This window comes from Rhyacophila brunnea, unplaced genomic scaffold (assembly GCF_057557595.1).
Source record: "Rhyacophila brunnea isolate RB1 unplaced genomic scaffold, BYU_Rbru_1.0 scaffold_11, whole genome shotgun sequence".
NCBI lineage: Eukaryota > Metazoa > Arthropoda > Insecta > Trichoptera > Rhyacophilidae > Rhyacophila > Rhyacophila brunnea.
In genome coordinates, this window is record NW_028232763.1 from 13,159,450 (window position 1) to 13,178,137 (window position 18,688).

General features: G+C 33.6%; 1 protein-coding gene across 2 annotated transcripts; it reads left to right on the plus strand.

The window, feature by feature from the left end:
• Positions 1 to 350: 350 nt before the first annotated feature.
• Positions 351 to 11,422, plus strand: grp (serine/threonine-protein kinase grp). 2 transcript variants are annotated; one of them, XM_085959005.1, is made up of 9 exons: positions 351 to 485; positions 927 to 1,052; positions 1,929 to 2,152; positions 2,809 to 2,986; positions 3,550 to 3,692; positions 6,414 to 6,620; positions 8,910 to 9,097; positions 9,574 to 9,705; positions 10,974 to 11,422. In XM_085959005.1, exons 2-9 carry the CDS (start codon positions 985 to 987, stop codon positions 11,142 to 11,144), a joined length of 1,311 nt encoding a protein of 436 aa, XP_085815131.1. In that variant the 5' UTR covers positions 351 to 485; positions 927 to 984; the 3' UTR covers positions 11,145 to 11,422. The 2 variants fall into 2 exon arrangements, with proteins under 2 accessions (XP_085815131.1, XP_085815141.1); XM_085959015.1 differs by having other exon boundaries at positions 415 to 641.
• Positions 11,423 to 18,688: the final 7,266 nt, after the last annotated feature.

Here is an 18,688-nt window from a genome sequence, read left to right on the forward strand (position 1 = left end):
GAATGACCAATGACAAGAAAAAGGAAATTAAATTAGTAGAATAACACCTCACGCGAAGAAGGAAGAGTAAACCCTATCTCAAGGACTTCAAAGTCAACATGAATAATAAGAGTTTTATTGGTAGGTAAAACTCCTTTCATTTTTAAATAACTCGTAGGTATGTAGTTGATTGAAAACAATGTACCTATTCTATTAATTTCTTTACATTTTATCACCTATTCTGACGTGTTAGTCTGACAACATATTATTTTAATTTTTATACGATAATCACGCTTGAAATATTTTTATTTTATGATGAAAGTCGTTAAAATTTATTCAAGTAGGTACGCTGCAAAAAGATTCTGTTGTCTATGTATTAAATTGATCTCGCATGCGAGGCGAGCGCCGAGCGGTTGCAGCGGTTGACGGTGGCGCGGTCGGCGCAATGAGCAATCTATGGCATGGGGCAGCGGCGGCGGCAGATCACTTTCGGCATTCATTTTTCGGTATAAGCAGTTTTTTGTACGCTATTAGTATTTTGATTTATTAGTCAGCAATATAATCGCAGATCTGTCTATTTGTTATTGTTTTGTTTGTATACAATACTTATCGTGTCTCCGGCAACGTGGTCTATCTGCCGTTCCAGCCACCGGTGAGAAAAGGTAACAATGCGCTTCGCGTCGAAGCCTCTGTTGCTTTTGTTCAATAACCTCCACGTGTTGCCCACGAATTTGCATTCTCAATTTCACGCTTTCCGACGCGAAAATTGTTCCCGACCGACTCGTTTCATCCGAGCGCCACCCTGATGCCCCTATTAATTCGTCGATAGAATACAAATTGCATCTTTGTGCCGTGAAAATGGCGAATTCGGTAAAAAAAAATCTCGGCGTCATTCGTATGCACATTTTGTAATGCGAATATAATATCAGGATTTTCTTTGGTTTCAGGATATTATAGTCAATTATTTAATCTGCATGGGGTAGTTGCTTTTAAAAGCCAGCAAGAATGGCTGGCAGCGAATTTGTCGAGGGCTGGATCCTGGGGCAGACATTGGGCGAAGGAGCTTATGGAGAGTAAGTAACTTTCGTTAATTAATTTTCTCACACGCCTTGTGTACCCGATTATGGGATATTCTGATTATTATTTATATCGTTAAGTTGCTGTCTGTACTTGAACAATGGAAAAAATATGTTTACATTTTGTATTAATTTGCAATGTGACAGTGAGTATTGTTCACTGGAATATTATTTTCCCATTCGTTTATTCTCGTTTTTGGGATGCAAATACATCACTCTCTTAAATGGCTATTGTATGTCTGTCGTCCTTTTTATTTAATTGTGATGGAAAAGTCTACAAGTGTTCCAGACTGAAATCTTTGAAGCATAGACAGCCAATAATTAATGGGGTGTTTAGAAAAAACAAATACATTTTATGATATTTGAAGACAAATTAAAATAATTGCATCTATCAACAATCTGGTTGTAATAGGTTTTCACTAATTTTAATACTTTAATTACAGTTTTATGCTCACGTCTCGGTAATTAAAACGTTTTATTTGCATTTTTATGGAAGGTGCTCAATTAAATTATTGAGCAATGAATAAAATGGATATTTGACAATGAAACAAAAAAAAACATGCAGTTTAATTTTATTCACTTAAATGCAGTTTGGATATTAGGTTGTGTATTTTTATTCCTTTCTATTGTATAATTAAATAATTTTATGACTTAACTCAGGATAATGTCATTATCTGTGACAATCGTACCCCGTACAGCCCGCGATAATTTTTAAATGGATAAATTAGGCTACTAACCAAACAGTTATGCATCACTGATTCAAATATTGATATTCTGTATACCTATTATAATGACCGTGTATTAGCATATTGCACAAATATACAACAAAAAATATAAAAACTATTTATATCTAACATAAAAACAATATTTTAGGGTGAAGTTGGTGGTGAACAGTTCCACCAGTGAAGTGGTGGCAATGAAGATTGTGGACCTTCGAAAGCACGCCGATGCGGCCAATCTTGTTCGAAAAGAGACCACCATACAGCGCTCACTCTGTCATCCCAACCTATTGCGATATTTTGGCAAAAGATCTCACGGTTACTACGAATACATATTTCTAGAATACTGCTCTGGTGGAGAACTGTTTGACAGAATTGGTGAGGGTATTTAATTATTTGTTTTTTGTATTTAAATATGCATTATTGTCTATTTTCTGTAAGAGGTCAGTTGCCTAAATCGGACAAGCTATCCCATTTTGACATTTAATCTACCCCTGAACTGTTCCTCATGCAATGACCATCGAAACCAAGCTATAATAAATAACAGTCAAAAAATACTCGTCTATCTATAAAATATCTAAAATTTTGAAATTAATCATACCTACATAACTTCATCATAGATATATTATGGTTTGGCTTACGCAGGGCTTAATTAAACTAACCAACACTCTGAATGAAAACAAATAGGTCTGACTGACAAAGTTTAGTGTGCACTATTTATATCGAATCTCCCTCTACTCCTCTTCTATCGAAAACTCCTTGCCACTGGTGTGTACAATATAATAAATTATTGAAAACAATCGACCGGGGCTAGTATAATAATAGGTGTGAAGTGCTGCATTTATACATAGAAATTTACTATAGCCGGCAATGCGCGCACATAATTGTAGAGCGTTTGTGGCATACATCCGGTTAACATCCAGTGGGGTAAATTACAAAATAAACTTGCAAAGGCATAAGCCTACCCAAAAGGTCATAGTTTTCTCTCAAGCTTTTTCATATTCTCATTGATTAACATTGGAAATTGTTTTTAGAGCCCGATGTCGGCATGCCTGTGAAAGATGCTCGTCGATATTTCCGTCAAATTTTATCAGGAGTCGAGTATCTTCACACGAGAGGGGTTACACACCGAGATCTTAAACCGGAGAACATACTATTGGACGAACACGACAACATTAAAATATCTGATTTCGGAATGGCAACAATGTTCAGGCAAGCTCATAACATTAATACAGTTTTCTCTTCGTCAGCTAGCCATTCTTGATGCATCAGAAACAGACAAAATTTTAGTGATGTTTTTTTTTTTTTATTATGTATGTCATTTGAGGGGTGTATGCTTTATTTAAGTTTTGCTTTTTTAACAGTTTATAGTTCTGTTTACAGTCATACACCAACGTGATTTGAAGAACATCTTAATTTAGTCTGCAGAGTTTGTCTTTGAATTTTGATGTTTTACTTTGGGCATTAGCTGTTCCAAACACTTTGCCAGATTGATACTGATATTTCAGAAAATAAGTCGTAAGCTAAGTGAAGAGTGAATGTGAGACCAGGCATGAGAATATGCAATAATCACAACCTAGAATCTGTAAATATTTACACACCAAATCTCTGAATCTCTCGTGTTTTGATTTTTTGTCAGTCACTAAATTGTCATGGTTGTGTTTTTGGATTGATTGTTTACAGGTGTGATGCTTTTTTTATTAAGAAATATTGGGGAGTATCCGTTATGATCTGTGGTGAATAAAAATTATAAATGTGCATGTTTGTCTGCACAGGTTGAAAGGAGTGGAAAGATTATTAGAAAGGCGGTGCGGCACTTTACCTTACGTAGCGCCAGAAGTGTTGACGGGACCCTACCGGGCGCCCCCCGCCGATCTCTGGTCTTGCGGAATCATTCTTGTAGCGATGCTTGTGGGAGGTAAATAATAATTTTAATTATATTTATTTTGTTAACTAATTTAATATAATGTTTACTATTAAGTACAGTAAACAACTAAATTATTCAGTGATGTTTTTACATTAATAATTGATGGGTTAATGCATAGAGTTGCATGTTTTGAGAAAATCTAATTGAATGATTCAAAACAAACTTTAAGGCAAAAATGTATATGTTTATATGTATTCGAATTTTCAAATACTTAACCTATTTGGTCTTCAATATTCTTACATTATGTTCTATGTATTATAAATTCAATTTCAGTAAATATTGGAGATACAATATTTGTGCACTGACCCATTGGTAATTGCTATTGATTGATTCCTTTGTCTGAAAATGCTTTTTCTTTATTTATAGCATTCTGTGAATTTCGGATCTAAGGTACATACAAATTGCCAACTTTTCAATGTGTCAATCGATGAGTTTTCAGCATGTTAACAATTTCAATTGAAAATACGCATCCATTTCTAGTTCTTTCAACATTGCATTTCATTAAACATCAAAATAATATTCAATCACACCCAACATATCACAAAATATAAGTTTGGTGCTTTGACTTGAGACATTTTAAATTTTTAATAAATAGTACTTATTTTGTCATTTTTTTGATTTTGTGAATTTCATCATTGATAATAATATTGACTTGTTTTTGAGCATCAATTGAAGCAACTAGAAGCATATCCAACAAAGCCCAATACAATTCCGTTTTAAATACAGTAAAACCTCGTTAATACGAATTCTATGGGACCGAAAATCGAAAAAATATTCGAATTACGAAATATGAAATGTATGGGGGAAAAATATAAAAGAAAAAATTTTTGACTTTCATTAATTTCGTTTACGATCATAGATGTGCCTATGAAATTTCCGATTCCGTGTGTGTTAATGGGTCATAAATGTCAGAATTATTTATATTACCTTAAATTAATTAATTTATGATGTTTTAAGAAAAATCTGTCACAATTTTCAATGACTGCTTCATAAATAGTGTACTTTATTACGATTTATTGAATATTTTTGTATGCCAGGACTCTGAAATCATTTCGAATTAAAGGTAAGGTTTTATATGAAAATAATGTTCAAGGGACTTTTTTTTGGCGAACATTTCGAATTACGGCGAATTTCAAATTATCCGCGAGGTTTTACTGTAGGTCATTATTTGTTCTATAGTATAGTATTCAAGTAAAAAAAATGGTCAAGTATTTCTTTATTGACTTACTTCTGATGGCTTCAATTGTTTTGTTGTGCATGTAAATATATTTTGTTTTATTTAACATGTCATCTTCATCCCCATAGAAAATCCCACTAGGCTGGCCTTACGATAATGCCGCATGCATGGATAACTCGTTTACAAACTGGTTGTATCTTTGGTATCCTAGCTGTAGGAAATATTTGACTCCTAAAGTTATGATACCGAAATTACAAACTCTTGTTCTAGCACCGCCCACACTTGTTTTATTTTTTTGATTTGCACCGTTTTTGTGTTTTGTGTCTACTACCGTAAGTATCTACCGATTGCAATTAATTTTTTATTTTGTGACTGTTCCATGTGTCAGTTTGTATTTAATGTCTTATGTTTTAAAAATATTGAAGAGCATGACAACTAAACGGTCTGCTCCACATGAATACATTTCCACTCGTGAAAAGGTCTGTAATTCTACTCTATAATGCGTTGACTTTGGGTCGGTAAGCTTCTCTTCATATAGTGAGTCAAATAAAGAGGAAATTTGAATTTTGAAAGATGATATTGACAACATGCAAACGGATGGAATTTTTTTTTCATACTGTGGCTATAATATATTGATACGAATGCTTTATTTTTTGAGTGCAGACTCATCAAGGTCCTCAACTATGTGTGTGAAGCAGTAATTAAAAACAGAATAAAACATGACCATAGCAATAATAATCTCTAAATCAATCCAATTTCTAAAGAAATTAAAAATCAAAATGGATAATACAATATTAGATCCGTGTATGGTGTGAATATATAGTTAAATCTAAAAACATCAATTATCAGGGCAGCTATCTGTACGTTTGGCTTTCCGTAGTAAATCAGATCTTAATATGTTTTTGGATGTTTTCAAATTTTAGTGAAATGGAAATTCTCAACATTATAAAATTTTAAAACATTTTTGATTTATCACCTAAAACCAACCTTACAAAAAGCTACCCTGAGATTTGATCTTTTTAGACTTATCAACGTATTCATGCCATACACGGAGATGGAGATATAGTTGTTCAAAAAAAACATAACCATCCCACTTTCATTTGTCATGGGTTTGACCCCTTTTTTCCCTGAGATTTGATCTTTTTAGACTTATCAACGTATTGATGCCATACACGGAGATGGAGATATAGTTGTTCAAAAAAACATAACCATCCCACTTTCATTTGTCATGGGTTTGACCACTTTTTTGTCTTGGTATTTATTTTCGACTGTTTTTTTATACCAACCTTTGGCATTGTATGAAAGATATCAGCTGTTGCATTATTTAGAAGTTATGCTCTTCAATATATATGTCTTATCATTATTATGAATGAACACAGAAATCATTAAATTTGTGAGAACATTGCCCTCTACATTTATTTCTTGAATTAGCAACAGAATTTGATTCATTGTAATATACTTATTGTTTGATGTGCTAATTTTTATTTGAAAATTCAACATTTCATTTAGTCAACATTGATATTTTGTCTGCGTAGAACTACCGTGGGACCAACCATCGTCCGCGTGCAAGGAGTATGAAGAGTGGTGCAGCGGGAGTGTGGTAGGCGTGGGGGGGCCATGGCGGTGTATGGGTGCCGGTGTCTTAGGCTTGCTCAGGCGCCTGCTGGCCTGCGATCCCAGTCAGAGGCCATCCCTTGAGAGGCTTCTCGCTCACCCTTGGCTTTCCACCGACACATCGGATGGTATGTGTAACTCTTCGAATTATTTTATATTATACAATTTGATTTAGCATCTATTTTTTAAGTATAACACCCAAATTATATGAGCAGATTCAATGACTCTGAATAATCGAGAAATGACGTTTAAAATCTTTCTTCTGTCATGTGCAAAATAGAAATATTTCCATTTTACCCTGAGCCAACAACAAGGCGCAATCAGTACAGGTAGAAATTCGTCTTTGTCTATCTGTCGTGTTAGAAGTGGAATTGTCAGTATATTAAACACTCTTATTCTTTAAAAAACAACTTTTTAACAAGACCTTTATGCATGCGCCAAATTAAGATATTTTTTTTTAATTTCAATAATATTCATTTTTTTACTTTCTTCTATAATGATAGTCCCCTAACAATTCATTATTTCAGCAGACAATAATAATACGAAACAAAAATTATATTTTAGTAAATACAAGAGAAACTTGTTAATTTTCCAAACACATACAATAATTTGCAGTCACATTTTAACTAGGAAAAATTGAGGCAAATTAGAAAGAGACTATTTAGTGTAGCCATCAATCAAGCTGGCAAATAAATGTTTTTTGGTTTACGTATAATTTTAACATTACACCATGTTATGTTAGGTATGTCGCAAATACAAACTTAACACGACTGATATGTTTAACTTGTCTTATGTCAACGTTGCACCACCTGCGTTTGGCCATTTTTAATCGATTCATTAGACTGATTAGACCATCTGTCAACAACTTACTATTCAGTTTTGTGCCAAAACATAGTTAATGAGTGGAATACATAACATCTATTTGAGGGATTAACCCAACATTGCCGCCTTTTCCTTATGTTTCTTAAATAGTAAAACATAATCAATGTTTTATTGTCATTTTTACTGTGGATTAAACCATGTCTATGTGTACAAGAGTGAATGCAACTGTTGGAATTATGTAATATGTGGCATTGCACTTTATGAATCAATTAAAACAAGCGTTTATGACAATCTAATTGGTGCATACATTGTTGTCTGTAATTACTATTTTTCAAGTCAGCCGTGCAAGTTAAAATGTATGTGGTCATAATCGTGTAGAGAGGGAATAAAGCATTGTGTGGCCCATGGCTGGCAAATGTTGACTGTACTCTCACGGCTTATCGGTGTTTGTACACACATCAAAGGGCGCCAACATTTTCGATGCTTGGTACAATGTGAAGAGAAGGCATTAGGGTTACAATTGATGTGAGTCTGCGAATCTGCTTGTGTAGAGTATGAGAGTGACTCTCTTGATTAAAACCAAAGGTTTTGATGTTTGGGTAATAGAAACTTTTTTTATTCCATTTCAGTTTATATGTGATGCACGCGTTGATAGTATGCACTTTCCTGCAAAGTAAAAAATGTATATAATTGTGTAATTGGAATATGCACATTGTTTTTTTTTATCTTGCTGAATGTGTCGGCTGCCTGGCATTTCTTCATCAGGTACTAGGTGACTCTGAGGTCAAATATCACTTCTCAGGGAAACTGTGTGCCTGACGAAGCGATGACTATTTTTATTCACCGTCGATAAACCACTGCGTTATCGCCTGCTGAGGACTGGGCTACAATTTTAGTGTCATTTCTTTGGAAATTTAGCTGAGTGATTGTTTTATAATTCATAAAGCTAGATTACCAAAGCATTGTTGCTAAATTAATGTCTGCTTGCGGTGAATCCTACATGTAAGTATACCTTTCTAAATCTTATAATAGGTCTGTGTAATGACCCATTACAATAAATTATATGAATCTCTACAATTAGTGTTTATATTATGTATGGGTAGGTCATCCGTAAATTGCATCATATTTTTGAACCCCTCTAAATTTGTTCTGATTTTATGATATATCTCTTTGTATTTCACTCTCCTATCTAAATTGCTTTTATTTAATTAATTTATTGAAAATAATCATGTTCAGTTCATTATTCTCAAAGAATAATTTAGAATTAATTGCTGGTTTGGACAACCTTTACTCGTCATGATTTTTTAACTATTTTCTTTAATCTATTAACAGAACTCTTTTTGTAAATTAAAAAAAAAATACCCTATTTGCACCGTTTTGCGAGGAATGGTTGTTAGCTCTTCACCCATACAGCTAACATTTTCTATTGCTATTTTTCAAGTTATACAAAAAAAAAATGAAAACAGCCGTGTTTGTTTCTAGAGTCCTCATATTATGTTCTATAATAGTCTCGTCCCGCATCTGGGTTTATTATCTTTCATTGTGATAGCAAAGATTTATATAACATTTCAATGTATGCCATGTTTATATTACAGTTGAAATAGTGAGTGGCTCTCGAGACTTGGAAGTGTGTCTCTCCCAACCGCTGCCCACTGGCGATCGAACAACTTCATTACTCCAGCAGAACCTCGTGTCTGGAGAGGAGCAGCTTTGTTTTTCACAGCCCATCATGTGCGATGATTTGCTGCTGGCTTCACAAATTAACCCGACACAATCTTCTCAGGTAAGATTATTAAAATTTCACTGATTATTTCTTGAAACTTCACTTTTCTTGTATGGAATTAACAACCAGATCAATTTCAATTTAACCCTATAATCCGATATCATAAAAACAGAATAACTATGCAATGATGTATTCCAAGTATTAGGTATCTCAGGATAATATAATTCATTAACAGTGCCTCATAACGATATGACAAATATTTTTAACAAATCAGATTGGGCAACGTACCTTTCCACTTTTTTAATTATCTATATCGAATTCAAGATTCAATTTTAATGAACTACATGGCAGCATTGTAAGAACCCTATTTTTATTGAGTATTTCAGCCGGTATCAAAAAAATCAATAAACAGTCAAAATGTACAATAAATAATACAGATTTATATATCGCCTCATCTCATCTGTTTAATGTGTCCTGACAACTGCAGAGATAAAATTTGCTACGATGAATAAAATATCCTGTTTGTTCGCTTTCAGGGGACATTCCAAAGATTTGTGAAGCGTATGACAAGATTTTTTGTGATCTGCGATTCCACGAAAGCGATGAAGAGATTAGAGGCCTTGCTTCAGAGCATGCAGTGCCAGTGGAAAATATCACAACCTGGAGGGGTATGTATAACTAAATATTATGCAACTAATAGTGCCTGTACATGTGCATGGATTTACTGGCTACCAATAGTGTGTATTTTAAAATCACAACAATACCTGTTTACACGTAAAAGTGCTGACTGTCTCTCCAATCTCATTCTTCAAGCGTAAGCGAGACGCATTGTTATTGCATGGTGCTATTTGAGAGGTTCGTAGATAATCAATCGGTTAACATCTAAATGTTGTGTGAGGTGTAGTTCTTTTTTCTTCCGGCAGGTTCGCCGCTATCGTTCTACTGGGCATGCGTATCCAACATGCAAGTACCAATTATTGCGTGAAAGTTCAGAAGCTTCTGAACTTTTTTGATCCATGCATGCAATGCAATCTTGCAACTTGCACAATAGTATGTGTTTATACATGCATTTTATTGTTATGGCCGCAAAAATACGTACTGTCAGCAGTAAATCCGTGCACGTGTAACAGGGTATTACTCTTCTATCTTTTCACAATTTCAAGTTATTGCTGATCTGTGACAGTAATGGAAAATCTACATGAATTTTTATTCATTTTTTTAATGGTAATTCTATGACGTTATTTTAAAATGAATAAGCATTTTATTTTTAATTCCTAACATTAATAATCATTGCTTATATCCCACGGTATTTAAAATGTAACTGAAACTAGTAAAATGTGTAACTTCATTTTACTCGAAAATTGACTTTGAGTGCCTTCTAGTGGCGGTTGTTAATATCTACCCGTCGTGCAAATGATGTAATTCTAAAAAAAATTGTAGCATTGTTAAATCATGGATGATTTAACTCCATAGCCAATAGATTTGTACACGAAACTATGTATAATGTATTTTGTCTCTCCTGTAAAGTAGCGTTTTGGAGTTGCACAACTTTCTAGTTTCAACGACGAATGCAACTTGAATGTTTTGGCCAGACCTGTCCTTATTAAAACATTAACAAACATAAGAAACTTTTTTTCTTAGAATAATAATGGATCATTTATGAATAAAAACAAGACTTGCTTTACAGAAGGTGGAATAAGTAATGCAGATTATCCAATCATATATTTAACACTGAAGGCTCAACTTGCTCATCAGTGCCCATGTATTCATTCAATTATCGAGTGATCCATTACCTGACATATCATACCTCTTATTGAAGTCGATAGATATGAAGTCCACAATAACTGATGAAAGTACTTCATAATACGGCAGTCGACAAAATTGAAAAAAATAATTATTCTAATATCGATTGGACTAACAAATGTTTATTTTTCAGGTTACCATTACTACTATTGACGTAAGAAAAATGCAGCTGATATTCAAGGCAAACTTTTTAGACATGGATGGAAAATTGCTCATCGACTTTCGTCTCTCAAAAGGCTGCGGTTTGGAATTCAAACGAAGATTCGTTCAAATCAAAAACGGTTTCACTGACATCATTAAATAACATTTAAATATTATATTTTGCTGTCAGGAATCTCTTACACTTCTTTTTCATTTTAGTTTTATTTAGTTTATAATTATATGAAAAAGTATTATCGTTAGTACAAAATAAAATGTGAATTATATTAGTCTCTTATTTTTAAAAACTGAATTACATACATCTCAATACCCATTACTAGTCATGTAATTTTTTTTGATAATTCCTACTTTTATTGTATCATTTTTATTATGGTTTTATTCTTAATCTTTGTTAGAATTAAAATATGTTTCTATATTAAATATTAAAAAAATAAAATTGTGTTTGTTTTTATCATTACAATAATTATTTAGTATAACAGTGGAGAACAAAAACATGCGTTTATCAAATTTAAAAACCATTTCAAATATAATAAATTATGTAGTTTATATTGTTTATTTTTACAAGCTATTTTGTTTATTTGCAATGAAATAATACAATTTAAACAATAAATTGCACCTTCTAAAACGTTGAGTCCAACAACGCACTTTGATTGTGGAACAAATTTTGATAAATCGCACTATAGACATAAAAATGTAAAAAAACCTGTACATTCAGTTATAATGTAACTTCATTGGGATTTTGAAAGGTACCGCTCCTATTTTTATCTCTTCAACCAGCTAACATGAAAGTTCGAACTAACCTTTGTAAGCCAGCGCGACTTCGTGTTGCTTGATTTGTAGTGCATTACCCAGACCTGCTATATGTATAGTGAGAAAAATATGGAAATCCCTGCACTTTTAACTGAGACATAATATGTAGTTCTTTGCTGCACAGGAACCGGACAAATCTATAGACCTCAATAACACAGCTACTGGTTTTCATTTGTATTATTTTATACACCAAAGGACCATATGGAATGGTTTTTTAAAAAAGAGCTTCATGTTGGGAAATATTTAATTCTTCAAATTAGTTGTCATTGCTGATTATGCAAAAGCCATGACAACTTAGGTTAACCCTTTAACAGCCACTGACGAGTGGTTCTCGTCATGGGCGTCTACTTTCGTGCGCCCGTGACAAGCGAAACTCGTCGCGCCTAATTAGTCATATTTATTTTTTCAATTTTAATAGGTGTATTGACATCTATGGGCAAGCTCTGCAGGCAGAAACGTTTGAAAAGTCAAATACATCGCGAGAATAAAGGGGATTCCTGAGAGGCCCATTCAGGGTTACCGATTTCTTCCCATGTACTGAAAAATTGTTGACTCATTAGTTCGGGCCGCGATCGCGTAATAATTGGTCGACGGGATGATAGTCTGATTTGCGTTCTAATTGAAAGATTTTGCATTTTTTCTGATTGAAATTTAATTTGTGTTGAGTTACAGTGTTGTGAGTATTTATATTTCGCGTATACAAGTGTTATATTTACAAGTTTACTTTTAGATTGAATTGAAACATTTTCGATGTTTTCGCCCTTTCGATTTTCTGCCCTTTGTCGATAGAGCAATGATTCCCGACTGGTTGATCTTGCTAATTTCACAGACAAACTTGGTGATATGTGTGAATCTCTAGATCTATTAGGTAAATAAATTCATTGGAGATGAAGACCATAGATAGTTTCATCCTACAAAATCTAATGACTGACCACTAGTTTTCCAAACAATGCCTTTGTTCACTTACTAATATTTGGGACCGGGACTATCTGGAAAAATCCTGACATGCAGAGAAGTATGTGACCAATAGAGAAATAATAAAACAGCTTGTCTGAGATAATAGCGATTGAAATTTTTGGATGAATCTCAATTTTTAAGGGAAATGTGTTTTTTTTATTCAATGTAATGTAAATCTAGCTAGAACCTAGACATTTCAGCATATTTACTCTATAAATCTCGTAATGTAGGGTTATTCAATTTTGTGACACATTGAAGAATTTTTTGACTGCTGAATTATAAAGAGAAGACCTTTCTACATCCAAAACCTTAATATTTTGAGTTGCTTCTCTATAAAACTGGGGTATCGATTTTCCAATCCGGATCTTATATGTGTCAACAAGCTAAGGGGTTGTTTTGAGGTATATTATTTATTTTTTATTTTCTTATGCAGTCATTTTATTCCAACTGCTCACTTTTTTTCAGAAGGTAGGAAATAAAATGAGAAAAAGCATAAACTATTTCTCTATACATCAGGGAAGGGCATACATTGAGAGCCACATTCTGGATTTTCATATAAATATAAAGAGCCACACCATTCATATTTAGAAAGAAAAATACAAGTTTAGTATAATGGGGAAAGAAAATACCTATATTTTTATCTAGAGATATTGGGAGCAGCATTTGCCCATGTCTGTTATAGATCATTAAAATACAGATATCTACATCATGGCCCCAAGGGGGAGCTGACAGGGCTCTAGCTTAGGGGCCCGACGGGGCGAGTCAACCGGCTAAATGAGATGAATACATCACAAATTTACTCTAATAGTAAAAAAAAGTCGCCTTACTTCAGGGCTATTAAATATTTTTAATAATAATTATATTATGTGGGTGTGAATTGCAATTTCATTATGATATGATAATATCTTAAATGATAATTCCCATGTAAAATTTGTGAAACACTACAGACTGTAGAGCATCATAAGGTAGTTGGGCCCGCCAAAGATCCTGGCCTGGGGGCCCGCTTCAGAATGTGGGGGCCATGATCTACATACAGTATAACTTCGATTATCCAGACTAATTGGAGATGAAGATAGTCTGAATAACGATATATCTGGATAATCAACAATATAATAGTATAATTTTACATGATATAACTGTCAATTCAGCTCGAATGGAAACTGTGGGTACTCATAATATTTTATTTGACCATCAATCTGCTGCTAATGTGTCAATGACATTGAGCTGCTTGTTGGCGAATTTACAATCTGCCTGTAAAGTCGCCCAGTGTCATCATCGAACAAGCTAACAAGCAGATTGTAAACAATCTACCGAGAAAATTTGAAAGCCGATCAACTTTACACGACGGCGTATGGGCCTACTGCGTCTGCGCAGTAGCGACCTCCCGGTAAAAAACGAACTACGTTCTGTCAAAATAGTCGCTAGCTTGTTGGCTTCTCAGCGAATGGAAAGTTTTGTGTGTCATCATCACAATCGCAGTTGTTGAATCGCCCGCTTTTAAATTCGCCAACAAACAGCTCGTAAAGTAGCTCAATGTAATTGACGCATAAGGAACAATGTATATTATGCATGTGCTTCTTGGTTTTGGCAGGTTACTAAACAAGAAAAAACAAGTTTGTCTAATTAATGTTTTTATTTAATTAATGTTTACAAGAATAAAACTGAATCAAAAATAATTATTGTGTATGAGCATCATCAACCAATTTAAGATCGACATATTATTATAACCAATAAAATTGTCAAATATAATTTTGAAGGCATGACATTTGTAATGAGATCTATTACGTTGAGGCCTATTATTTCCAAAGTGCACTTATTCCTTTACCTGCCAAAACATTTGAGAGAAAATATTGAATAACTGGTTAATTAATGGCATTAAATCTAGTTGAAAAAATAACTTCAAAACTAGTGTTACTTACAAAAGAAACCTATTCCACTTTAGTGTTACTAACCACTTGGATCTACTTCAACCCAACCAATAGGAAACATGCATTTATTCACATGTTACAATAGCATCCAATACTGTCGAACAAGAAATTCTTGTCCACCTGTTAAAACTGTGAACTAACAAGCCCCTCCTGTTTAATCGACTACAGCGATTTCCGGTTATCGACGAGATCTTGTTGTCGGACAGTACATTCATGTTTACTTTTCATCAAAATAATTCCAACTCCCTATCAAAAAATTTCTAGTGACCCTGAATAATTTCGGATTGGTATGAATATTTATGACTGGTTTTTACAAACCTAGTTAATTCTAAATGTGTTAGTTTCAAATATAACTTATTCCAAGTGCCACTAACAAAAAAAGTTTACTCCAAATTAAAAATAAAAAAATATGCATAGGTATTTTTTTAATATCTAGATTTCTATTTAAAAGTACAAGTAAAAGTAAAAGTACATTTGCTACAAAAATAACAAAAAAATTTGTAATCCCCAACATGAACAGTTTTTCGAACATATCCAAAAATTTGCAGAATTTGGAATAAGTGCACTTTGGAAATATAAGCTTTGCATATTATAAAAATGTGTAATAAATACATAAGTTCAGATCATAGTAGCATTTTTTCACCACAGCAAATTTCAATATACACTTATTATACCTCGCTATAGAGCCACTTGTTATATGACTTTTCTCAATAACGGCCTTTTTTCACAATGACTCGGTTTCGATTTATAGCTCATTTTTAAAAAAAATATAATATGGCAAAAAAATATTAAACATTGGAAAAAAATAATGTGCTCATAAAAACATTTGCCAAATAAACAGATAGAGCAATATATAATGGCCTGCATGCGATTTGGTTATGAATCGGATATTATATTATAATATTTAACCTGTACGAAAGTACCTAAATTAATATGGTTTACAAATAGGTTTTATTCACGAATAGTCCCAGGGTGAGGGAGGGAGATCATACAGTCTCATTCTGTGAGTTGTATACGTAAGCGTAAATAAGTCATTTATTATTGTAGTTTTGATATGGTTTTACAACCGAAATAGATATCGAAACAAAAATATCCTGTAGAATTTATTTTATCATTTTGTAAAATAGAATTACCTGCATCTTAAAAATATGACATGTGACAAGAACTACTCCGCCAATAGTTAAATTTGAAAGCACTCTCTCATTTGGAACGCATTTAATCTTGTAACAGAAATGTGATTTTGTAATAAATAAATTGCAATTCGAACTATAAACTTTCTCAATTTTTTACTATTTTACTATATTCGATACAAGCAAAAATGATAAATCTTTCTCCAAATGGAGCCCTCTGTAATTTTCCTAAAAAATCACTGAAGGCGATGTCAGTTTGACGTGAGTGCCACTTTTGTATGTAAATAATATAACAAAGGCCGAAACCTATCAGGGTTTGTATGAAAATTAGGTGTCGTTATAGTCCATTTTTGACATCATTTTCTTCATCTCTATACAAAAAGGTTTTCCTCAACGTCTTTGGTTATAATATAAGGGATTTCACTTTACAGCACACACTCCAAGAACGTATCTCGGCCGTAAAGCGATGTATTGTGTTTTAATTGCATGTCTTTGATACATATTTAATATATATTTAATTCATTTTAAGGTTTTATTGCAGCGCTCGAAATGGAAAAGTTTACGAACCGGAGCACTCAACAAATTTTCTGAAGATATAAATAGTCATCTAATCGAATGTGTATTTTATAAAAATAAGTGTGTCAGATTTTCTATTCTATGTCCTATCTAGCTCAGACGGCCAACATATTTTTTCCACGAGACGGAGCGATAATTTTACAAATTTCACGAGCCGGAATGGCGCTCCGGTGCGTTCCGTTCCATTTCGAGCCCTGTTTTAGTGGCAACATTAATATATAAATCATTTTATTACGTCTTGCTGTAAGTGCAAAGCACAGTCCATTTGTCCAATATGGTCATGGGATCAGGAAATTTTAATTTTTGGCATATTATTCAGAAGATGTTGTATTCTTCCAAGAATTATTGCATTACTGCTGATGCAATTTTCTGAATAGTATGGCGGTTGAATATTTAAAACTCCGTTGTGAATTTGTAAGGATCCATCCACTTCTTTCACCGGTAGAAGGTTTTTGGACAACCAACTCAGGACTTCCAATTTTCTCGTATTGATATCAATTTCGTCAACTACATTATGTATCTTTGGTCCAGGTGCACAATCACTTGCAGGTTGACTAATAATAATATTTTCAATGCAGTGTCCCATAATAACCACGGTTACAATTTTGCCTTCTCTGCTGGTAGACAGTATAACACTAAAACAAATTAATATACTTTGTAAGTTTATTGAGATATTAATTAAAGTTAGTATATAAGCAAACATGTTTAATGTTACCTCTCAGATACAGGATCTATGGCATCAACGAAACCAGTCGCTACAGTATTATATTTTGTATTAATAGTCACATATTGGTTTATAAAGGAAGATAGATGTACTGGATTGTTTTTAAAGACCGTATGGTGATATTCTGTATCTGATGACATCGTTCAATATTAGAAATAAAAACTTAGAATCATATAAACATTGTGTGTAAATGAATTATCAACTTTCATAAGCTTTCATTGTTTAATTACACCGTACCATTTAATTTTAGGTTATATTTTTATAATGAAGCTGTCATAGAATTCAACCATAGGATAAAATACAAAAAAACAATTCTTAATAATGTTGCTAGAAGTCAGTGCTACCATCTTTTTCTATGTTGATTATAGTACAAAAGGGTAAAAATTATAGTATTTCAGAAAAAAACTATAGTACAGGAACATTTTTCATCTCGAATCCTTCAAAATTATAGTATTTTTGTGATATTTGCATAAATTATAGTATTTTACATTTTTTGCAAATTCAAAATTATAGTATTGTACTATACTTATAGTACGGTTGGCAACACTGCTAGAAGTTAGTTGATCAAATATGATTTTCAACATCAAAAAATAGTCAAATGACACACAAAGAGATTGAAGACTGAGGACTGGTAGTCCAATCTCTTTGATGACAGTTTTTTTGATGTCGATTCAATAGCGGCCTTTACACACACATGCGTGTGAAACATGGACCCTAAGTAAAAGAGAGATCCAGAAACTTAGAGTAGCACAACGTGGTATGGAGAGGTGCATGCTGGGCATAACGCGAAAGGACATGAAGAGGAATGAGTGGATAAGGAAGCAGACAAGGGTTTGCGATGTAAAAGTGTTTATTAAAAGCCTTAAGAAGAGACAATCGTTGGACAAATCTAGTCATCCAGTGGTATCCAAGAAGTACAAAACGTCCGCAAGGTAGACCTAGAGGCCGCTGGATCGATGAAATGATAAAGTTCTGCGGAAGTACGTGGCAACGCAATGCACAGGACCGAGAGAAGTGGAAGCAGCTTGAAGAGGCCTTCATCCAGCAGTGGATAGATTCAGGCTGATGATGATGATGACACACACATTCTTTACCGCATGCTCAGCACCGCGATTTCCTAACTATCGACTCGTGTGGCACCAGAATAATATTTTGAATAATTTGAATACTTGCATTGTTTCTAAGAACTTGTTGTAAATACTATTAATACATTCGGTAGGTAAGCAGTTTTACAAAATAAAATAAAAAGTTTTGACACAGCACAGCTATGAGAAGAAGTATTTCAATAACGGGTTCCGGCGCGTACGTTCCTGCCCCCTATGTTAGAACGTGCGAGTGCCAGCTGCCCGGTCGACATGACGTCATATGACATCATTGTGACGTACTACCGGAGTGATAATAGCATTCGAGAAAATAACGCTACTCAGACAGTGGCGCTATTCATTGTCACCATACACATATAGGTGTTTCATCGTAATAATATCTATGGTGAGCACTGTGTGACGTCAGCCAATACACGCTCGAAACTGATTCAAGAATGAATTGTTAATCTTTTTTCCAAAAT